At 41.9% G+C, this 25,608-nt stretch overlaps 2 protein-coding genes and 1 pseudogene across 2 annotated transcripts in view; all 3 read right to left on the bottom strand.

Moving 5' to 3' along the window:
* The window catches only part of LOC117514278 (sodium/potassium-transporting ATPase subunit alpha-1-like), a 348,030-nt gene that overhangs the window by 241,235 nt on the left and 81,187 nt on the right, over positions 1-25,608 (bottom strand).
* On the bottom strand, positions 1,596-10,905 carry LOC117514285 (annotated as a pseudogene).
* The window catches only part of LOC117514295 (sodium/potassium-transporting ATPase subunit alpha-1-like), a 68,845-nt gene continuing 56,753 nt past the window's right edge, over positions 13,517-25,608 (bottom strand). The window contains 2 exon segments of the mRNA XM_034174683.1: positions 13,517-13,652; positions 23,101-23,202. Coding sequence (XP_034030574.1) covers positions 13,532-13,652; positions 23,101-23,202 — 223 coding nt within the window. The 3' untranslated portion in view covers positions 13,517-13,531.

Genomic DNA, 25,608 nt, shown 5'->3' on the forward strand with positions numbered 1-25,608 from the left:
CTGGTCAAACGGTAACCAACTTTTCACTCTCCATCAGCAAATGCTATGCTAATTGCTAGAGTATGAATGGACCATGAAATGCCAGCCCGTAAAAATGCAGTATCTTAATGTCCCAAATCGGTCACAAGAAATGTGAGGTGCAAAACTACAGACCATTTCCTATCTGTGTCTAAACATACTGCATTTGTTATATGGCTGGGGGGCCTGGCTGCCGGTTGTTTGTCTTTTGGTTTCCTCCCAGGTGGCTTGCGTTTTGGGACTGAGTGGCTGTGTTGCTGAGGCTGTCAGGACCTCACCCTGATCACCTGCGACTCGTCAGGACTCACAGCTGTGGTGCATCTGGATGGATTGGAACATGTTGGCATTTAAGACTGGAGTGCACAGTGTGTATTTGCCAGAGACTCGACCTTGTGACCAGACGGGTGAGATCGTCGTCTCGGGAGCCATCTCATCAGCAGCGGATGCTGAGAACGTCCAGGTTTGATGCAGTCTGTGAAAGAGGAGGGGGTGAGGTCTCACGCTCGTCAGCACACTTCCTGAGGTACGTTAGATTTTGTGACTAACAGTTATACAGTCAGTAAATGTGGTGTCCCTCACACCTTATTGTATTGAGCTGTTTGTTAGTCATGTATCAGCTTCCACTGCAGTGGAGTTTTGTGAACTGGATGTTCCATGCCTGCAGGTTGGGAAGCTGATCAGTAATCAAGCCAGGAAGTGTTTGCTGTTTGTACACCTTTAAGTGTTCTGTGTGTAGAGTGTGGACTCACATAATGGTTCCTTCTTTCACAGACTCGGTTGTTGCGGCCACCTGGGGGGTGTCGGCGGGGTCCTTGGGTCCGAAACAGCTTCTGGCTCCGGACCGTTAGCGCTGCTGGGAGCGCACCACGCCAGACCGCACCTTTTTGTTATATTATCACTGTTATGTATTAAATTCAGTTAGCCTTTGAACCGTGCTCTGCTTATTTCATACTGGGTCCTTCAAACGCTGGTCGGTTCTCCGAGCTGCGTCCGACACATAACAGCATTTGTATCTGTAGTCATCTGGAAGAAGTCACATTGATGAAATTTGTGATGGTGGAAGACTGACAGCTGGATGGACCTCAATCACAATCCTAACAATGTTTTGGAAGAAAACTCAAAGACAACCATTCTGAGTGGTCACATATGTTTCAAAAATGTTGACTCGCCAATCTGACTCGACTTGAAGAGAAATCAAAATCTGAAAACACCCTGCACCTCCCCTGTCACTTCATCTCATAATCTTGCATCAAACTCCAGAAGGTAGGTGCAACAAGAGTTCCATGAAAACTCAGTAAGGTATGTCTTCTATAATACATTCCAATTCTAAGGTAGAACTCTACTAGTGTATATTATGGTATATCTAAAAAAAAGAGGAGTAGAATAGAAGAGTAGAATAGAGTAGACGAGAGCCGCTTAGGTGCCTGGTCTTGAGAATCAGGAATGGTCTCAGAATGTCCATATTTACATGTCATGTCATGTCATGGTTACATGTTATTTATACGAGTATGTAACCATGTCTTAGGATCATGTACTGGGTACTTACTTCATTCCTTGATGAATGATGGAGTTCCTCCTGGTCTTACAAATGATCAAATCAGCCCACTGGACAATGACGATACTGGTAAAGAAGGCTGTGTGGCAGGTAAACTCCACGATCTTTCTACTCATATGTCTAAAGGTTAAGAAAATTGCCGATTAATGTACTTGTCTTAACACAATATTTGAAGCATTACTATTATTATATTATATTACTACATTATATTAAAACTACATATAATTATATTAATTATATAACTATATAATTACTACATTATATTAAAAGGCATTACTTTTAAAATGAAGTATACCACACAATGGAATAATTTCCCTTTGTTACCAAAAAAATGTAACTTTCTTGTACTGACCCACTGCTGTCCGTAGCTGTCTTCAAGATCATTCACGTATCTGTCTTCCCAAAAAACCCGCTTCCCTATCAGGTCTACAGGAAGGAAGCCGTTTTCGGCCAGGATTACAAAGTATGTGAAGAAGCCTGCCGTGGCCTGCATCATGCCTGACACAGGAGAAGAACAGTTAACTAACCCATTATCTGCAAACATCTAAAGATTACAGTACTGATGATTGACCAACATGACATTGCAGGTTTGATCATAGAGGCACAAGAACATATTTAGCAATGTGCACAGGGGATAATGAAGCAACATATATATATAAAGGGCTAATTCTGTCTGTGTGTTTGTCCGGGATAAACTCCCAAATGTAGCCCTAAAAACTATATACATTCTGAATCTTCATGACATGGGGAACAAACTGGTACCATTTTTTTTTAAAGTTCTGGGCAACCAATAATTTAATGCTTTAATCTATTCTCTTTGTCTATTGATCTTTTATGGTTACTGGGCAACCAATAATTTAATACTTTATTCTATTCTCTTTATCTATTACAGAATTCAGCTTCCACTCCCCCCATCCCGATGATGTCATCAAGAAAGCCTCAGTACAAAAATTATAAACAATCAGAATTCTAATTCCATCCCCCCATCCTGAGGATGTCATCAAGAAAGCCTGAGTACAAAAAGTACAAATCAGTCAGAATTCTAATTCCACCCCCCACCCCCCAAGCCTGATGATGTCATCAAGAAAGCCTAGGTGGTCAGAATTCTAATCCCCCTTCCCATCCTGATGATGTCATCAAGTTCCCCCCCCCCCAATCCTGATGATGTCATCAAGAAAGCCTGAGTACAACAATTAGAAAGTGGTCAGAATTCTACTCCCCCTCCCTCCTAATGATGTCATCAAGAAAGCCTCAGTACAAAAAGTATAAAGTGGTCAAATCTAATTTCACCCCACCCAAACTATAATATGTAGCCCTAAAAACTACATATATATCTGAATCCTCATGACATGGGAAACAAACTGGTACCATTTTTAAAAAATTTGAACTGAAAATTACCCCCAAAATAGCTGGCTGTGGGTATGACTAGGCAGATTCAAATTTCCAGCCCTGTATATGTGTTGGCCATCTCTGTTTTTTAATCCCTTTCTACAGCACACTCAGCACAGCACAGCCACAGCACACTCAGCAAAACAATAACATGCTTAGGCTGAGGCTGTGGGTATGACCAGGCAGATTCAGATTTCCAGCCCTGTATATGTGTTGGCCATCTCTGTTTATTTAATCCCTTTCTTCAGCTACTTTATGTTCTCAACTGTTAAACACCTGACTGTCCTGTACAACCCAGTTTGCCTTCCTGTCTGAATACATTCATTTTATGTTTGTAAAATTGCAATGTAAAAACAGTGAAATACACCACTACCTCAATTTTGATTCACTGATATTTACATTTACTGTTACCTACCTTTTGTGTGTAATTTTGTTATAAATTTGATTGCAAAAAAAGTCTGCATGAAGGACTTCAAATGTGTTTGTCTTTTAACCAGGTATTTCCACTTAGTTTGGGGAGTCCACCTCTTATAGTTCTGCTGGACAAACTTTAGCCCATTAACTTATATTTATAAGACATCAGCATTACAAAAACAAATGTTGGACAATTGTTTTGATTAAAATGATTGGCATTTGGCCTATGTCTAAAACAGGTTAACCCGGGCAGCGCCGGGTACCCCAGCTACTATACAGATAAATCATCGTTTCAGTAAAATTCTAAAAATCATGACAAAAACCAAGCACTAACTATTACAACAAGAACTTATTGAGTAAAACTAATTGTTTTGTTTTTGTTTTATTTAGCATGTGGCTACAGGTATGAGAACCATATCCTAAGTGGTTGTGGTTTCAGGTATGAGACATTTCTGCGTAGTAGCGTTTCAACACTCTGAGCGGCTACAAGAGAACTCAATAGTACCATGTGGTGATTAACAATACATACCTTACTACTGATGAATGAATGAATGAAAGTTTATTAACGTGTCATGCGACCACAGGTTGCCAAGCTCACATGGGCTTATAAGACACCATAACAAGAGTATTACATACACTACATAGAATAATTTAATCTCATTACAAGACATAAAGATATTTAATGTTACGGTCATCTAAAAAGGAACAACATTACATACGAGGTCTATTAGAAAAGTATCCGACCTTATTATTTTTTCAAAAACCATATGGATTTGAATCACGTGTGATTGCATCAGACAAGCTTGAACCCTCGTGCACATGCATGAGTTTTTCCACGCCTGTCGGTTGCGTCATTCGCCTGTGAGCAGGCTTTGAGTGAGGAGTGGTCCAGCCCCCTCGTCGTTGTTTCATTGCCAGGAAATGGCGGAATGATTTGGGCTTTTTTTCCATCAGAATTTTTTCAGAAACTGTTAGAGACTGGCAGCTGGAAACCATTAGAAAAATTTATCTGGCTTCGGTGAAAATGTTACGGGCTTGGTAGAGAATAAGGAGTGTTACTGTCGCTTTAAGGACGGCCCCCAGTGGCTGTGGGGCGCGCCGCACTCCAAAGCCGCCTTCGACAGGCTGATCGACCATTTCATTTCTAAACGAATGGCTGTCTGGATCCGTGACCATCGTGTGCCATTTCTCTGGTTATCACAAGAGCTGGACATCAACCATTTTCCCGCAGATTTCACTTTTAACAAGAGATTTTGTCATGGAAAGCCAAGCGGAGGCTTCGCGCGTCACGATGGATTCGCTACTGGAACGAGACAAAACCACCTCCGTTTTGGTCTCACAGGATGGCTTTGAGATGGCGTTCAGACAGCTGTTGGTGGTTTTTCCATCGAGTGATTATCCGAGAAATTGTGGATGTGCCTGGACATGCCAGAACATGTCCCGTGAGGCTTCATCATGGCGTTGCTGTGCGCCATGCGGCACCGCCGTGACGCGAGAAGCCTCTGCTCCTCTTTCCATGCCAAAAACTCCTGTAACAGTGGAATGTGCAATTCATTTCCAAACTGGACACTGTGTTTTATCCGGGACGTCGTCTGACTAGCACAGGAATTGTGAAAAGACGTGGACATCATCACTTTTTCGGCACATTGAGACAGACGTGCGGAGGAATTCCGCATGTTGCGGCGGTGCCGCATGGCGCAAAGCAACGCCGTGATAAAGCCTCACGGGACATGTTCTGGCAAGTGAAATCTGCCAGAAAATGGTTGATGTCCAGCTCTTGTGATAACCAGAGAAATGGCACACGATGGTCACAGATCCAGAAAGCCATCCGTTTAGAAATGAAATGGTTTTCAGCCTGTCGATGGCGGCTTCGGAGCGCGGCATGCCCCACAGCCGCTGGGGCCGTCCTTAAAGCGACAGTAACACTCCTTATTCTCTACCAAGCCCGTAACATTTTCACCGAAAGCCAGATAAATTTATCTAATGGTTTCCAGCTGCCAATCTCTAACAGTTTCTGAAAAATTCTGATGGAAAAAAAGCCCAAATCATTCCGTCATTTCCTGACAATGAAAATCCGACGAGGGGGCTGGACCACTCCTCACTCAAAGCCTGCTCACAGGCGAATGACGCAACCGACAGGCGTGGAAAAATTCACGCATGCGCATGAGGGTTCAAGCTTGTCTGACGCAATCACACGTGATTCAAATCCATATGGTTTTTGAAAAAAATAATAAGGTCGGATACTTTTCAAATAGACCTCGTATTTCCACAATATAGAATCACTTTCTCTTATACATAAATGGAATATTTACGTCTTTTCCACGCCTGCTATAAAAATGACGCAATTTCAAACACACCCTCTGAAAATAACCCTTTCAAGTTTAATTTCATCTCCGGTCTCTTATTGTACATTTTAACAAAAAGAGCATGACGTAGGTTATCATAGAATGGGCAGTAAAATATAAAGTGAGCCTCATTCTCTATTTCATGTAAGTCACACAACAAGCAAATTCTGTCTTCTTCTGGAATAGCACGGTATCGGCCCGTTTCACTAGACAAAGGTAGAATCCCAGCTCTAACCTGGGCACATAGAGACCTCTGGGACTGTGTAAGAGGTAGCGTTACATATTTTTCCGGCGAGAATGTATCTTTGATCAACACATATGTTCTCAGCTTTGGTTTTATCCATAGATCAGAGGACCAGTTTTGCTCATATGTAGAGAACAGTACATCTTTGACGAGCCTTGTATCACATTTGAGCATATTCAAGAAAAAATGTTCCTGCTCTGAGTCACAAAAAATTTTAAATAAATCTTTGCTCCAGGGACCTCTGTACTTATGTCCCATCTAGCAACCTTCTTTGTGATCCTGTTGTCAGGCATACTCACTAGCCTGTTCCAGAGTGCCACCATAGCTCCCTTCCACCTAACCTCAATGGTATCCAGCCATGTCACCACTGATTGCAGAGGTGGGTGCAAAGCGGTGAACACAAGAAAGCAGCGGATGGCCCTTTTTGAATAACAAGGCTTTTGTCATAGTTTTTAAAACCCCATACTCCTGCAGCGCAGTCCAATATAGGACAAACACATGCATCAAAAAGTGCAGAGTATGTTTGGTACCCTAGGTCCTTTAAACATTTAACTTTGCCAAGTATTCCTCCTAAAGCCCTCCCTGCTGCATCAGCAAGTATAGTAGTACCAGGAGTAAAAGTTAAATGTTGATCTAAATGAGACCCAAGTATTTGTAGGAGCTTGCATACTCCAGCTTCACTTTTCCAAACATAAATTCATAAGTACTTTGTTTAGTACCACGTTCCTAAAGTGAATGATTTGTGTTTTTGTCTGATTGATCATTAGTCTCCATCGAGAACCATTTTGTTACTAAATTCAACATTTCCTGGAGATGGTCTTCAGTCTCAGCTATTAGAACAATATCATCAGCATAGAGTAGTATGTAAGTGTATCATCTATCCTAACTCCAAGCCCAGATTCTTTCACTAGTTTTGCAAGATCATTAACATACAATACAAATAAATTGGGACAACACGCCCTGCTTAACTCCAAAGGAGTAGGGAACCATTGTGTTTGTTCATTAAGTGGATGCGTGCCACAGGCGATTTATATAATGTCATATGTCGTTCATAGAACTTACCGTCCACCCAGCTTCAATAAGTCTGTATGCAAGAGATCTCTGTCTATCCAATCGAATGCCTTTTGGAAGTCAATATAACATGCAAAAGTTGATTTTCCCTCCTGAATTCTTGCTCTGATAACAGTAGAAATTGTATATATGTGATCGATACAGGCTCTCGCTTTGCAGAAACCATTCTGCTCGTCCTCTACCAAGTTTGAAGACTCAAGGTAGATTTAATCTGTTGTTGAGAACACTTGTATAAAGTTTATATACTGTGCTCATCAGATTATTCCCCTATAGTTCATAGGAACTTTAGGGTCTTTCTTTGCAGACTTTGGTATGGGTTTAATTATGACTTATATGAAACAGATGGTATAAGACCACTTTCGAAACATTTTTGCACTAAATTGTACAGAGATTGCAGCAAATTTGGTGTTTTAAAATTTCATTAGGGATATCATCCACCCCATACGCTTTTCCCTTCTTAGCAGAGATCAAGACCTCCTCAACTTCAGTCAGTGTAATTGGGGAATTCAAAAATAAGTTTGATGAATATGACAAATCTCTCATGTTCTTTTCTGTTTTTGCAGTGTACAAATCTCGTGATAAAATTCTTCATCAAATTCAGTCTCCGTGCTATTCCCTGCAAATAAGTCTGCAAAATCACTTTCCCACCTTTCAAGTACTCTATTTACATTCTGAATCAGATCCCATTATCATCAGTGACCTCCATTGGAATTTTTGTACTCCGCTTAGGTCCGAGTTTGTTTACCTCATTCCAAAAACTACTACTTGCATAAACTACAAGTTTATGCAAGATTTACAAACAGTGTGAAGTTCTTGTTTTTTGTGGAACTTCACCATTTGAAATTGCATGCAACACAACAGTAATCCACATAAAGTAAAAACACAGATATGTTGTTATAATCTTCCCCATCTCCTAACGCTAACCATAACCATAGCACAAGTGTGTACCCTCCCCAAATGTTAACCATGACCCCCCCGAGGCCCCCCCTTTCACCCCACATTTTGTGCCCCATCACAAAATTAATTTGTGCCCCTGTCATGAAAAAACGCCCCATTTTCGTACCCCCATCACGGACCCATAGATTAATGTACTTTTCATAACCCAGTCCCAAGAACTGCCGTAAGACTGGGTTGACATTAACCACCTCTGACTGGGGTGTTCCCAGGCAGTGTGGATATATAATCTCTCCAACTAGCCCTTTCTCTGGAGTCTCCTCCCAGCTGGACGTGCCTGGAACACCTCCTTAGGGAGGCGCCCAGGGGGAATCCTTACCAGATGCCCGAACCACCTCACCCGGCTCCTTTCAATGATAAGGAGGAGTGGCTCTACTCCGTGCCCCTCACAGATGACTGAGCTTTTCACCTCATCTCTAAGGGAGACACCAGCCACCCTCCTGAGGAAACTCATGTCGGCCACTGCAATACAGTCTTCATAAATTGTGAATACTACAAAGAGTGTCGGAGTGCCCCTGCATGAAACTGTCTTGCACCTATAGCCACTGCCCCTTGGAATGCAACTCTTGTACTTGTAGCCAGTGGTGGGCACAGTTCAGCTCATCCGATAGCAGATAATTATCAAAACTAATGTTTTTGCTAGTGGATTAGCCTTTCAGATAAGTTTTAAAACCATCATCAGACCAATTACCTTCAGATGAATTATTGTTCCAATAGCTTTCAGTCCGATAATGTTTTTGCTGCTAAAGTGAGCAAAGTTTTAAAACCCTAAAATCAAACATTTTAGTCCATCTGTTGTGTGCTTATTTATGGCAGACTGACTGCCGCTTGCTGATGATGATCATTAAATGTAAAACGTGATTGGCCGGTCAACGCAGGGAGCATTGTGGGTTGTGTAGTTCAGGTTCACTTTGGACGTTACAGTGTTTCCATCCCTTGTCCCTTGGAAATCTGCTGCAAAACCCATCGCACATCGTGCAAAAAGAATTATTTAATATCTAAAGGACACTGGATTACTTCATTGCATCTAAACAAATGACTATGGCTCCCAGGAGTTAAGGTTTTGTAAAAGTCAGCGATCAGTCACCGGCCTGGTAGGTGGCGGTAAATGCACCTTAATTGGTGCCGTCCACCATTGGGTCCGAAAGAAGAAGTGTTATTGTCCGCTCGACACAAACACAAAACGGACTAATTTTAACATTATTTTATTTTATTTCTTTGTGGCTGACGGTATTCCAAGACTCGGTGGGAGAAAGGAGCGCTCATGGCGCAGCTGTGTACAGACTGGGACATTTCTTCACCGTTTAGACTGTTTTGGATAATCATAGGACAATTGTTTTTTTTTCAGATGAATCTCACTGAAACTAACAGGTAAGAATTTATATTTACTACGTGTATTTTACTCTGCCAAATCAATGCATTAAAAATGCATGGACGTATTTCGTTGTTTAAGCTGCAGGGTTGAAAGCATGTGACAAAAGCGGCAGCTTTTAGCTCGTAAATGACGGTGTATCTAATAACGAGATAAACTGTGACTTCTAATACTGTGTTCTGCTGCTTTTGAAAGATGATGACAGTGTTTAGGGTTTTATTTTTTATTCATTCATTTTTCTTGCATTCCTGTGTGTTTGTGATCCTTGAATTTACCCAGCAGCCCCTGCGGCACTTAAAGTGATACTGGTTTATCAGAAGCCGACAGTGTCATCTGATGTGGTGGTGTCCGAATCAATACTAAAAGTTATCAGTTATCTGTAATAAAGATAAATTGTTTTAGCAGTTTATCAGTTTATCATCATAAAAGATAACTTTTCAGTTAGTGATTAATGGTTATCGAAGCTAACTTTTTGGTCAGCTGTGCCCACCACTGCTTGTAGCTACATCCGTTCTATTTAACACAGTTCTTGTCATTTACTTCAAAGTCAAGAGAAGAAATTTAAGTTCTGTTTGAAAAATGCCAAGACAAAGAAGAGAATTATTGTTTGTTTCTTCTTACCAATCTGTCCATATGCCATACTGATGAGCCTCTCATTGACCAGTTTATCTGTTATGGGGTTTCTGGGCTGTCTTTTCATGATGTCACTCTCAGCTTCTTCATAAGCCAGAGAGATGGCAGGGACCATGTCCGTTCCCAAATCAATACAGAGGATGGTGACGGTTCCCAGAGCCAGAGGAATGTTTGCAATGATGAAGAGCAGGAAGGGTGAGATCTCAGGGATGTTGCTGGTTAGGGTGTAGGCAATGGACTTCTTCAAGTTGTCAAAGATCAGACGACCTGACAGTCAGTTAAGCAAGAAGAATAAATGACTGTTTATGGCTGCAAAAGTGTTTTTTGCAGAAGCAGTTGTTGTAGTCTAGGTGCTGCTCGTACCTTCCTCCACCCCGGTAACAATGGAGGCAAAGTTGTCGTCGAGCAGGATCATGTCAGCAGCTTGTTTGGAGACATCAGATCCAGCAATCCCCATGGCAACACCAATGTCTGCCTTCTTCAGAGCTGGAGAATCATTCACACCATCACTGTCACAGCCACAATGGCTCCCTGAAGAGAAAGAAGAGGGGAGATGTTATCCTGCAGCCATTGTCAGCCCTGCACAGAAATCCAGCATGGTACCAGACCCAGAATTTATGTATTTGTTTTGGTGAAGAAAACAAAAACATTTGTCCAGTGAGATCCTGAAATAGAAATATCTCAAAGCAGTTATTCTAATCCGTGTCTCTCCAAATGCCTTTTACTCCCACAATGCTGACCTGTCTCTGGCATCCTTCCACAATGATGAGTTTCTGTTGTGGGGATGTTCTAGCAAACACAATTTCACTGTGGTAATACAGCACATCGTCAAGCTGTTCGCTGGTCATATCCTTCAGTTCACCACCATGGACCACACAGGCTTTAGCTTCCCTGTAGAGGAAATCATACCAACGTTAGGAAACATGGAGTAAAAGTGAACAGACATTTAACCCCTAAAAGCCATGGCATCATCTGCAAATAGCTAGATTTACAAGATCATCTGTGGTTCTCGTCTCTGTTAAAACATTTCATTGACATGCATCCCGGACGTTCACAACCTGAAACCTTGTTCTTACCTCGGAAAACCTTAGAGGGCCCTGGAGGATATCTGTGGTGAACCAGGATATTCTGTCATTGTGCTATGGTCTTATTTTAATCTTTGCTAAATGTGCTGAAGTCCAGTCATGTTTGGAAGCATGTGCATGGATGGAAGCATTGATGGCAATCACAGTGGCAACCAATCCATCCCTACCTCTCAAGAGCAACAATCATTTTTGCCACAACTACATGATACACAAGCATCCTTGGCCTTCTCCAGCTGTCCTTAACACTGATTTTTGGGGGTCTATGCTGATACCAATATTAGGAAGTAAAACAATGATACTGATAGATACAAAAATGGCAATGGTTCCTAACATTTTGTTATCAAACCTTTATGGCATTCATTCATTCACTATACCTGCTTACTCCAATTAAGGGCCACGGGAGAACTGGAGCCTATACCAACAATGATAGGCCGTGAGGCAGGGTACACCCTGGACAGAATGCCAGTCTATTGCAGGGCTACATATAGACAGACAAACACATTCACACCCGTATGCACAACTGCGGGCAATTTTAAAGTTTCCAATTCACCAAACATGCATGTCTTTGGATGTGGGAGGAAGGGGTACCCACGCACAAGCGGGGAACCCACGCAAACATAGCGAGAATATGCAAACTCCACACAGAAAGGCCCCAGGTCAGGGATGAATCCACGACCTTCTTGTTGTGAGGCAACAGTGCTAACCACTATTCCACCGTGCTCCCATCTTTATGGCAAAGAAATGTAACTGAGGTTTGATGTTTTAGAATTTAAACACAAGCTTTATTATTAATAACTATAAATATAAACAACAACTAACCAACGTACACCATGCTGTCTTCACTCAGTTTGTTTAAAGGTACCTTTCAGTACTAGCCCCCAGAGGTGGGACAAAGTCACTGTCAAGTCATTCTCAAGTCATCAATCTGCAAGTCTCAAGTCAAGTTTTAAGTCAGCTTGCAAACAATTGGTGGTCATTATGACTTAAGACTTGACTTGGGACTTGCTGATTCATGACTTGAGAGTGGCTTGATGGTGACTTTGTCCCATCTCTGCATTCATCTTACAAGTATCTGTAATTCATACTGATTTACCCTAAGAAAAATCTGTACTCCGCTGCAGCACAAGTTTTAGAAATTGGATTGTGTGAGAAGGCTAGCTAGTGGGATATACGAGGTCTGTTAAAAAAGTATCCGACCTTTTTTTTTTTTGCAAAAACCTGATGCATTTGAATCACGTGTGCTTGCATGAGCCAACCTTGAACCTTTGTGCGGATGCATGAATTTTTTCACGCCTGTCGATTGCGTCAGTTGCTGGCAAGCAGCATTTGTGTGAGGACATGTGTAGTGCTCTCGGCGGATTTTCATTGCAAGGAAAATGACGGATCTCATTGCTATCAATCATTGCTAACGAAACATGGTGTTGTCATCAGGATACATCAATAAGCTAGTGTGCAAGTTACTGTGGGATGTTTTCAATTGTGACTACCTTATAAAGACTCGTATATTGACGGACTCGAAGGCAAGACCACATGGATTTTTTTCACATGCGCATCTTGAACCATAACAACGTTAAACGGGTCACACTGTGTATCTTTTTCAGCAAGCTAACATTGGTCGCCAGGTGTCTCATGAGCAGATAAAGGTTCCAGCCAAATTAAAAGCGATGCTCCAACGCTACACCCCAATCCCTTCAGAGAGAGTGTATCCCTCCTTCTCTCTCCCACAGACGGCATGTTACCATAGAGATAAATAAGATTAGAGTGGATATCATCATTAGCTAGACCAGCCAGTAACAAATAGCTCAAGATGCCAGCTTGTTATATCCAATGAAGTTACACAACGTAAGCAAAGCAAACAGCTTACTGCTTACACCACAGGTTTGTGGGGGTTTAAAAACCCGAGATCAGAGGTTTCAAACTGATTCCAGAAGAGGGTGCAGGTTTTCTTTGCAACCACCCATTCCACCAGGTGATTTCACTAATGGACAAATTCCATCAGTGATGTTCCATCAGTTATGTTCAGTGATGTTAATCAGTGAAATCACCTGGTGGCGTGAGTGGGTGCAAAGAAAACTTGCACCTTGTTGGCCCTTTCTGGAATCCGTTTGAGACCTCTGCCCTAGATGTACTCACATACCTTTAAAGGTTAAATTTGACCTGTATTACATTCCGGTGAACTTTTATAGGGGCTTGGCTACTTCACAAAGTCCCCTTCCAATACATTATAAACTCACATTAATATACTGAAATAATACTTCTGGTACCATGGCAAGATATAAGGTCATCATCAAATAAATCTGATACAAGAGAACGTGTTTGTCTCCATCTGATTTCTCATTTGGATAAAATGAAATATTCCTGTCACCCTGTCTGCATTTCTACATTTGCCTTGAAAGGTAGAGAGCAGAGACTTTGTATCATCCTGTGCAAAAGATTTAATTGCATCTGAAATCAAACAGCAGCGTTGCTAACGGTCTTACCGCCTGGGCTGCGTCGAAGGATGTACCTTCGGACTTCATCATACAGGAAGATGATAAAGGAATAAGGGAAGGCACAGAACCACCAAGATGGCCTGTGGAGATGAACAAAGCGGAGGCAAAATTACAATGTGGAAATATGCAGCCCAAAGAACATTGAATATTTCTAACGGCATCCAGAGAAGCAGTAGTAGCAGGACGAGTGATGATTTCTGCCACTGTTGGGTTGAAGAAGATGTCAGAGTGCACACAACATTTCAGGGTGAACATTTAGTTTTGAAGAATTAATTCAGAATCTCTGGTTAAGACAGAAAATGCATTGAATGGGACTCATGTATCAATGTTGCGTACGGCGATATTTGAGCGTATATGGGGTGTACGCCAAAATGGCTGCGCTACTTGGCATTTATCAATGTGGTCATTGGCGTACGCTGAGCTGAAAATATACACCAGGTCGAGAGGTGGTGTAAATTATACACCAAAATGAACCAGCACTGGAATCCACATAAAAATGAAAATGATCAACATGATAAACAGTGCCATTATACAAATCAATGCATATGTTACATAAATAACACTTTAATGATTATACTACATAATAATTAATACAAATTGTTGGTCTATCGAGCACGATCCGTGGCCACAGCGCTGACCGCAAAGAAAGCGCTGCTCGCCTTTTTCTCCACAGCCTGGAGCCAGAGCAGCACTGAGGTTAACTTTATGTGGTGTGATGGTTTTAGACTATGAAATTGATAATTACAACTGTAGTGTTGTCATTCCCTTCGCCCGTGCTGCAATCAGGTTTTGTCTTCTCCATTCGTTTGTTACAATAAAATAAATAAAGAAATAAATTTTGAAAATAAAGAAATCTGAAAAATTAGGCGTGTCTTATTAATTGAGCGAGCAAATATCCACATGTCAAGAGAATGTGAAAAGAGAATACAGTGGTCCCTCGCTACGAGGTCTATTAGAAAAGTATCCGACCTTATTATTTTTTTAAAAACCATATGGATTTGAATCACATGTGATTGTGTCAGACAAGCTTGAACCCTCGTGCGCATGCGTGAGTTTTTTCATGCCTGTCGGTTGCGTCATTCGCCTGTGAGCAGGCTTTGAGTGAGGTGTGGTCCACCCTCTTGTCTATTTTTATTGCGAATAAATGTCTGAACGATTTAGAGCTTTGCTGCATCAATTTTTTTCCAGAAACTGTGAGAGACCTCCAGGTGGACACTGTTCGAAAAATTAATATGGCTTTCAGGGACGATTTTATGGGGATTAAACAGATTACGGAGTGTTACTGCCGCTTTAAGGACTGCCACAACTCCACAGGAGTTTTTTTCATGGAAAGAAAAGCGGAGGGACGCGCCACGGAGACGTTCATTATGCGGGACAAAACCACCTCGGTGTTGGTCTCACAGGATGGCTTTCAGGTGGATTTCAGACGGATTCTGGTTGCTTTCCAGTCGTGTGAATATCTGATTGTGATTGTGCATGAGCTGGACATGCCCCAACATGTCCTGTAAGCTTCATTACGGCATTTCTTTGCACCATGCAGCACCGCCGTGACGCGCGAAGCCTCCGCTTCTCTTTCCATGACAAAAACTCCTGTAACAGTGAAATGTGCCGTTCATTTTTAAACTGGACGCTGTCTTGATCCAGTATGTCATCTGACTAGCACAGGAATTATGAAAAGACATGGACATCAGCACTTTTTCGGCACATTAAGACAGACGTGCCGAGGAGTTCCGCGCGTCGCGGTGCAGCCGCTCGGCGCAAAGAAACGCCGTGATGAAGCTTACAGGACATGTTGGGGCATGTCCAGCTCATGCACAATCACAATCAGATATTCACACGACTGGAAAGCAACCGGAATCCGTCTGAAATCCACCTGAAAGCCGTCCTGTGAGACCAACACCGAGGTGGTTTTGTCCCGCGTAATGAACGGCTCCGTGGCACATCCCTCCGCTTTTCTTTCCATGAAAAAACTCCTATAACAGTGGAATGTGCCGAAAAAGTGCTGATGTCCACATCTTCTGCCTTTTTGTGAAAGTCAGACGAGGTCCCGGATCAACAAAGCTTTCACGTTGGAAATGATCTGGTTGTTCCAGTGGGGTGTCAGCCTGTCGATGGGGGCTGGGAGCATGCCGCGCTCTCAGGAGTTGTGGGCAGTCCTTAAAGCGGCACTAACACTCCGTAATCTGTTTAATCCCCATAAAATCGTCCCTGAAAGCCATATTAATTTTTTGAACGGTGTCCACCTGGAGGTCTCTCACAGTTTCTGGAAAAAAATTGATGCAGCAAAGCTCCAAATCGTTCAGACATTTATTCGCAATAAAAATCCGCCGAGAGGGGTGTACCACACCTCACTCAAAGCCTGCTCACAGGCGAATGACGCAACCGACAGGCATAAAAAACTCACGCATGCGTACGAGGGTTCAAGCTTGTCTGACGCAATCACACGTGATTCAAATCCATATGGTTTTTTAAAAAAAATAATAAGGTCGGATACTTTTCTAATAGACCTCATACAACGCGGTTCACCTTTTGCGGCCTCGCAGTTTAGCGGATTTTTTTAGTCCAATTTTGCATGCTTTTTTTTTTACAGTGCATTGTGTTCTGCATGTCTGTTTATAAGAATCTTCTCACCCAGAAGAAAAAAGAGCGCCAACAACTACCCACAACTGTGTCCTTCACTTGGACAAAGACACCTGCAGCGAGGTTTAATTCAGAGGAAAAAGGCGCGGCGCCAGGACGAAGAGGCGCGATCAGAGGAACTGTGAAATGCTGGTCAGTCACTATTAATAATTTCTTATGTGTCCAACCTCACACGTTGATCGTTAGAATTAAATTTGTTAGTTCTAAAAGACAGCCGCTTTTGACGCTCTATTGGCACGCCTCGTGATTGGTGGAGTTCTTTTTCTTTGCCGTCTTCCTGGCTTCCATGTCGTAAAATGAGGGTGTGTCTGAAGCGGAGTCAGAATATTTATGAGCGTGTTTATTATAATTACGATTGTTTTCACCCGCTGCATTTATCAAGGTCACGTCAGGCGTACGCTGGAAATGGGCAGGTGCGCACTGCTTGATACATGTCACGGCAACTTTGGTGTACTTCAAATTTACACCGTAAATTTACGCCACAAGTGCGCCACATTGATACATGAGGCCCAATGTGAGGATTCTGAGACGGTGACCAATGCTGAGAATGTTTCCATGTGTGAGATTTAAAACTCCACCACCAGTCAGCCAGCTCAGATTCATGTAAATACACACACACACAAGAAAATGAATGCGCTTGTCTCTGTTGCATCCTACTGGACTTCATTGTAGTGCATTGCACAGCTTTGAGTGATTGGGCTGATTGGACACACCTGCACATATGAAACATATGAAATACTGTAAAACGACACAAAAGCAAACAAATAGGTGCCGCTGTGTAACACATGAACACAAGACTCACTTGAGAGACAAACACTGCAGTGCAATGGAGAATCAACCCGTCTTCATGAGAAACATGTTCCTTCTGAATAATAGACATAAGTGTAGATCAGTGCACATTTTGTATTTAAAGGATTATTTATGTTAATCATTAAATATGCTTATTTAGGTAGCTTTTGTAAGTCAGTTAAGAAACTGAGTCCTATACAGATATTTGGACCATAGACTGTGTACATACCAGACAAATCCTCTGTGATATCACCCAAAATATTCTCTGAAGATCAGGTTTGATGCTCAAATGGGGCGGCTCTATACAGTATGTCACCGTCTTGGTAGTGTCTGACTCCACCTAAGTCCTGGTCAACCCATAAATGGGTAAAGAGGTGGAGCGTCACCAAATCTAGTGTGACCTGTGCGGGATGAATACAGCCCCAATGCACTCACCTTTCCTGAAGTTACCAAGCTAGCTAAAGATAACAGGCTAGGGCACCTTAAGATGGACGATTTATTAACATATATTTTTTGTAGAGCGGGAAGTGGTTCTTATAATGTGTAGTGGATGCAGGTATTAAAAACTACCACCAGTATATTGCCTCTACAGCAGTGGTACTATCACTGTAGCTAACATCAGTTATATATTACAACAAAAATAAAGAACAAGAACCACATAATTATCGTCAACTCCATGTAATTACAACTCATTCACTCACTACACCAACAACATTCATCCAACACTTGTGCTAATAATAAATAGCATAACACAGTATGTCCGATCTATATAATCATCAAAATAGTTAAAGAATAATCATACACATGAATCATGTAGAACGAATAATGCAGGTAAATTATGTAAATATGTAAATTATGGAATGTTCTTATGTCTCTCTATAAAGTCATGAGTGTCCTCTTCACTGATGTCTCACAACTTCAGTCTGTGACTCAAGTTGTAGAATTCTCCATGCTAGCGAGGTTAAAACTCTCTCACTTTGATCAGATGTCTTGGTTTAATTAAATGATCTGGATCAGGATCCTGCACTTGTCACCAGAGTAACACAAAATAGGGGTGTGTCATAGGTGGGACTGAGAAATGGGGACTCTTGATTGGATGAAAAGCGGTGGCGACACAAAGCCTGTTTTTTTTTCAATGTCTTTTTTATATCACCCTGTTTTAAGATTTGTATCACCCTGATTTTATTGCCACAGTTTCCAGGGCAGTAAAATTGATAGGAAAAGTGTATGATTCATCAGCCCTATTTTTTCCTTGTATCTCATAAGGGCTGGTTTACGAGTATAGGGCAGATTTTTGTTATAGTATGTGATAATAAGCACTGTGGACCTATTGACAAACACTGCATGATCATAAATGTTCTTTAGAGTTCTTGAACACAACTGTGAAGGAACATTGCAATAAAGAAGGTGTTGACATGATTCCTGCATTAATATGCATATCTGATAATCAATCAATCAATCAATCAATTTTTTTTATATAGCGCCAAATCACAACAAACAGTTGCCCCAAGGCGCTTTATATTGTAAGGCAAGGCCATACAACAATTATGTAAAACCCCAACGGTCAAAACGACCCCCTGTGAGCAAGCACTTGGCTACAGTGGGAAGGAAAAACTCCCTTTTAACAGGAAGAAACCTCCAGCAGAACCAGGCTCAGGGAGGGGCAGTCTTCTGCTGGGACTGGTTGGGGCTGAGGGAGAAAACCGGGAAAAAGACATGCTGTGGAGGGGAGCAGAGATCGATCACTAATGATTAAATGCAGAGTGGTGCATACAGAGCAAAAAGAGAAAGAAACAGTGCATCATGGGAACCCCCCAGCAGTCTACGTCTATAGCAGCATAACTAAGGGATGGTTCAGGGTCACCTGATCCAGCCCTAACTATAAGCTTTAGCAAAAAGGAAAGTTTTAAGCCTAATCTTAAAAGTAGAGAGGGTGTCTGTCTCCCTGATCTGAATTGGGAGCTGGTTCCACAGGAGAGGAGCCTGAAAGCTGAAGGCTCTGCCTCCCATTTTAATTCATAATTCATGCTCTTAAAAACCTTTGAATACTAGTCATTTATTTTTGCTCTTCTTGTTTGCAGTTTCAAATGGATTTTGGCTGAACATTGCTGTGCATGGTGCAGTAGGAAATATGTCATATTTTCAAGGAAAAAAAGCCAAAAGGTCAATCAGCAGAGAGCTCACCATGATTCCTCTCTAAATGTCAACCGGTCTACAACCATTTAGAAAATCATCTCAACATACAACCCACCATAAGGTTTAAAATGGGAGAAAAATGTGAAAAAGTTTTGAAATATTTTCAGTAAATTATTTTAATCATGGAATAGGCAACATCACAGTGAAAAGTCACAATTTGCATATCTGTTTTTTGTTTGTTTGTTTGTTTGCTTTTGTTTGTTGTTTTTTCAGCAATAGCTACATTTGCAGGCAGCACAGTGGCTTGGCGGTTAGCACTGTTGCCTCACAGCAAGAAGGTTATGGGATTGACTCCCACCTGTGGCCTTTCTGTGTGGAGTTTGCATGTTCTCCCCGTGCTTGTGTGTGTTCCCTCTGGGTGCTCTGGCTTCCTACCACATCCAAAGACATGCAGCTTAGGTAGATTTGAAACTTTAAATTGTCCGTAGGTGTTCGTGTGGGTGTGATTGTGTTTGTTTGTCTATATGTGGCCCTGTGACAGACTGGCGTCCTGTCCAGGGTGAACCCCGCCTCATGCCCTGTGACTCCAGCCCCCATGACCCTTAACTCATTGAGTGCCAGCCATGTTCAAAGTTCAAAACATCCCAGTGCCAGGATTTCTTCAGCATTTAAGTGTTTTTTCAAGACCCATAGAAAATTGAGTTCTATGTCCATGTCAACAACAAACATACCACAAGAAAAGAAAAGAGAAGAAAAGAAATTGGCTCGATGACGCGTCTTTGGCGCGGGGCGTTACTATCGGAAAAGACGCATTTTAGAGTCAATGGCATCGAGTGAGTTAATTGGAGTAAGTGGTTGAAGATGAGTGAGAGTGAGAGATATATTTGCATTTCAGGAATACATCTGAACTAGAGCATTGCATGTGGGGATCCATGGCTTTAGATTGTTTATAAAATAGGTACCTGACATTTTTCAAGGGTGCTAATAAATTGTTCAAAGTATCTATAATGATTTGGAACGGTGTGATTCCAGACTGTTCTTTTTTAGAAGACGAACGCAACCCTTTTATTTCCTGTTAATTTTTTATTTTTTAATGTTAGTTTATTGTTTTAATGTATTTATAAATTGTTTAGGTTCTTGTTATCATATACACACTATTATTATTATTATTGTTGTTATTTTATTTTTACTTCTATTTTGTCATTTGATTTTTAAATGGACCACAATGGAAATAAGTGTTTTCATTTTCTTGTGTTATCCATGCTTTTTTAACATATTAACAATTGTATTATGTACTTACATTGAACTTACTAAATAAAATCAAGCACACACTTGCGCTTTTAATATATAGATGATTTCCTGCCCCCTGCTGAAATGGCATATGAGACCAAAATGTAAATATTAGTGCCCATTGTTCAGTGTTGTTAGCTAATCTATGTAGCTTCTCTAAATAATATTAGTCCTATCAACGTTCAGTGGTGGAAGATATTAAAAACACTATACATGTCACTCATGGTGCCAGCATAACACTTAACTCAGTCATAACACACTTAACTAAACTGACCTAAACCAAATGAACAACAAAAACACAATAAATCATAACATTAACAACACCGTTGAACTGACACAAACCACAATAGCAATATTTAAAACACCAAAACCCAAAACTCCCATGGTGCATTGCAGCACAACATCCATTGTTTATTGGTGAGCTAATATTGCTAATTTCTCCAAAAATATCTGCCCTATCAACTTTCCGTTTTGGCAGTGTTCATCTTTGACCCAAAATACATAGCATACCACATGGCAAATGTCAGTTCTCCTTGGTTTTAGTGGGGTCGAAGCCATACACACACACATTGCTGCACGCACGCACATAAAGGCCACTTGGCTATTATAATATAGATATAATTAGGAGGACATATCAAAGACAAACATAGACAGCATATGAGACAGAAACAGCAAAGGAAGACAAAGCCTGGGACAACAAAGAAAATGTCAACATCACCAGTCACCCAAAGACAAAGGTGAGAGTGTAAAAGAAGTCACAAAACACCAGGGACAGACGCACAACTTTACATGATGAAGAAAGCAGAAGCTGTAAGGGCACAAAATAAAAAATAAAGTACACACTCAATATGGTAAAAAAAAACAGACTGAAAGTTCATTAGCAGAGAAGTGTGTAGTGACTCACAGGTCATACGAAAGCACAGCTTGCATTCGTCTCCGGTATTTTAATCATATTCTGCCAATTTATTTGTTCACACCCAAACTTCATTAAGTACGAGGTCTGTTGGAAAAGTATCCGACCTTTTTATTTTTTCAAAAACCTGATGGATTTGAATCACGTGTGCTTGCATGAGCCACCTTGAACCTTCATGCGCATGCATGAATTTTTTCACGCCCTGTCGGTTGTGTCATTTGCTGGTAAGAAGCCTTTGTGTGAGGATGGGTGGAGTCTCTCTGTGTTTTTCTTTGCAAGGAAATGGCGGAACGGCTGGAGCAGCACGACTGCATCAAATTTTGCCAGATACTGGGCGACAGCCAGGTGGAAACCATTTGGATTATTCAGACGGCTTTCGGTGACGATCCTATGGGCGGTTACACAGATTAAGGAGCGGTACAACCGGTTTAAAGACGTCCGCACAACGGCCATCAACATGCTGAAATGATCATTTCCAAAGTGAACGCTGTGGTGATGTGGGACCGTCGTGTGACTATCCGAGAAATTGTGGAAGAGGTGGACATCAGCACTTTTCGGCACATTCCACTGTGAAAGAAGATTTTGCCATGAAAAGAGTGGCGGCAAAATTCATCGGCACAAAGCTGATGGCGCAGCAACAGCGCTTTTGTGTTGAAGGCCTCACAGGACATGTTGGGACATGTCCAACTTGTCCACAATTTCTCAGATAGTCACACGACTGAAAAGCCACCGAAAGCTGTCTGAATCTTCCGAATGGTGGAAGAGGTGGGCATGTCAGGGCATGTCCTGTGAGGCTTCACACGAAGGCGCTTTTGCTGCACCATCAGCTTCGTGCCGATGAATTTCGCTGCAACTCTTTTCATGGCAAAATCTTCTATCACAGTGGAATGTGCCAAAAAAAGTGCTGATGTCCACCTCTTCCGCAATTTCTCGGATAGTCACACGACTGTCCCATATCACCACAGCGTTCACTTTGGAAATGATCTGTCATTTCAGCATGTTGATGGGCCGCCCGGAGCGCGGCGCGCTCTCCACCGTTGTGCGGCCGTCTTTAAACCAGTTGTACCGCTCCTTAATTTGTGTGATGCCCACAGGATTGTCACCGAAAGCCGTCTGAATCTTCTGAATGGTTTCCACCTGGCTGTCACCCAGGACTCCACCCATCCTCACACAAGGCTGCTACAGCAAATGACGCAACCGACAGGCGTGAAAAAAATTCCCACATGCGCACAAAGGTCAAGATTCAGGTTTTTGAAAAAAAATAAAACGTCGGATACTTTTCTAACAGACCTCGTATAAACTATTTTTCTGTAAGTTAAACTTTACTTTTGTGCAAGAAGGAGAATGCTGTGACACAGAAACAACTTTTCTTACAAATAAAATGGGAAATTTCAGCTACACTTTCCCAGAAGGCACAGGGGAGACTAGAACCTTGCTCTGATCTGTTTTTGTACCAAAATCCTTCACTGTGCCACTTCACCACAAATCTGTGAACAAGTAAAAGTACGCTGTGCCACAGCTTCCCAGTCACAATCACAGAAGCCCAAAATTCAGTTCAGAGCTGCCTGGGTGACTTGGTGGCTTTTCCTCACTAGTTTCCTTCTCGCAAGGTCAATCAGTTTTAAAATCTGCCCATTCTAGACAGATTTAACATACAGTACCATACTGTTTTTAATTCTTAGCAACTGATGTGAATCAAGTCCAAGACATATTCAGTGACTTGGAAAAGTTCATGTATCCATGTACGGCATTTGACTTACTTGAGTGGGTACATTCTGAGAGCAATATCCATCCCCGGGCAGTAAGAGAGGAAGGCAGCCAGGGCTGTCTCTTCAAACAGACCGAAGATCAGGATGCGATTCCTGTGTATGGCAAAGAGTCAACAGTTAGAAACAAGTAGAAAAACTAAACCAGCTTCATAAGAGCATCTCACACTGAGTACTGTTGCAGCAAAACTCATGAACTCACTGATTTTACAAGAAATCCAAATCCAAAATTCAAAGTTCAAAGTTCTTTATTAATCGTCTCCTTTCGGAGAAATTTAGTTTGGTGCATGAGGGGGCTCACCGGCACAGACAATAAAAAACATGACCAGCCTTTACACATAAAAGCCCAAAAATAAACATCACCATCAATAAAATAACATATCGACCATTTCATTTCTAACGAATGGCTGTCTGGATCCGTGACCATCGTGTGCCATTTCTCTGGTTATCACAAGAGCTGGACATCAACCATTTTCCCGCAGATTTCACTTTTAACAAGAGATTTTGTCATGGAAAGCCAAGCGGAGGCTTCGCAGCGGTCACGATGGATTCGCTACTGGAACGAGACAAAACCACCCTCCGTTTTTGGTCTCACAGGATGGCTTTGAGATGCGTTCAGACAGCTGTTGGTGGTTTTTCCATCGAGTGATTATCCGAGAAATTGTGGATGTGCCTGGACATGCCAGAACATGTCCCGTGAGGCTTCATCATGGCGTTGCTGTGCGCCATGCGGCACCGGCCGTGACGCGAGAAGCCTCTGCTCCTCTTTCCATGCCAAAAACTCCTGTAACAGTGGAATGTGCAATTCATTTCCAAACTGGACACTGTGTTTTATCCGGGACGTCGTCTGACTAGCACAGGAATTGTGAAAAGACGTGGACATCATCACTTTTTCGGCACATTGAGACAGACGTGCGGAGGAATTCCGCATGTTGCGGCGGTGCCGCATGGCGCAAAGCAACGCCGTGATAAAGCCTCACGGGACATGTTCTGGCAAGTGAAATCTGCCAGAAAATGGTTGATGTCCAGCTCTTGTGATAACCAGAGAAATGGCACACGATGGTCACAGATCCAGAAAGCCATCCGTTTAGAATGAAATGGTTGTTCAGCCTGTCGATGGCGGCTTCGGAGCGCGGCGTGCCCCACAGCCGCTGGGGGCCGTCCTTAAAGCGACAGTAACACTCCTTATTCTCTACCAAGCCCGTAACATTTTCACCGAAAGCCAGATAAATTTATCTAATGGTTTCCAGCTGCCAATCTCTAACAGTTTCTGAAAAATTCTGATGGGAAAAAAAGCCCAAATCATTCCGTCATTTCCTGACAATGAAAATCCGACGAGGGGGCTGGACCACTCCTCACTCAAAGCCTGCTCACAGGCGAATGACGCAACCGACAGGCGTGGAAAAATTCACGCATGCGCATGAGGGTTCAAGCTTGTCTGACGCAATCACACGTGATTCAAATCCATATGGTTTTTGAAAAAAATAATAAGGTCGGATACTTTTCAAATAGACCTCGTATTTCCACAATATAGAATCACTTTCTCTTATACATAAATGGAATATTTACATCTTTTCCACGCCTGCTATAAAAATGACGCAATTTCAAACACACCCTCTGAAAATAACCCTTTCAAGTTTAATTTCATCTCCGGTCTCTTATTGTACATTTTACCTGCCTTTACACAATAAAAGCCACAAAAATAAACATCACCATCAATAAAATAACATAAATAACCAAAAATAACCTTAAAAAAAAAAAATTAACCTTTAAAGTTCCAATTCAAAGGGTTGTGCTTTTAAAAGCTCTGCATTAGTGCATCAAGACAATCACATAGGTTCACGAAATCATGTGAATTTAAGTTAAGCGTGCACAATGAGCGACCTGTGGACAGAATATCAGCTCCAGATTCTTGTTGTTTCTCTATTATAGTGATTTGTTGCTGATATATCGTTCTTTTTGATGTATAAGCAGTTATTTTAATGTTCTGAATCAAGAACATTTGAAGGCCAAAGTCAAAACAAATTATCAAATGCAAAGCTACAGACTGTGTATCTCTTGCAACGTGAGAGGAGTCACATTAAGGCCTCGTTCACAATATGACATGAAGTGGCCGACGTAGCAGATTCTCAAAAATCTCTGAAACACCAGAGAAGGTATGCTCCAGGGGTCTAAATTTCCTGTCTTCAATGCAGGTCAACGTAGCCCAGCAGAGGGTGATACTGTACTGATGGAGATGGAGATTTGGGGGTGGTCCACTTACTCACACAGGTCTTAGTTTACCTTTCGCCATCAAAGGGCAGGTGCATTGGTAATATACTCTGCAAAGCAGTAGGGTAGTTTGGCGGAGATGATTGTGGATTCAACTTTTGAGACCTCAGGCGATGTAGGTGTTATTCAACATAAATCTGCGGTTCTATGTAGTCCTTAACATTTTTTTCATATCTCTACATATTTCTTCATACCCAAGGAATCCAGAGGAGGTGCTCTGACAATGCTCTG

Source organism: Thalassophryne amazonica, chromosome 1 (assembly GCF_902500255.1).
Source record: "Thalassophryne amazonica chromosome 1, fThaAma1.1, whole genome shotgun sequence".
Taxonomy (NCBI): domain Eukaryota; kingdom Metazoa; phylum Chordata; class Actinopteri; order Batrachoidiformes; family Batrachoididae; genus Thalassophryne; species Thalassophryne amazonica.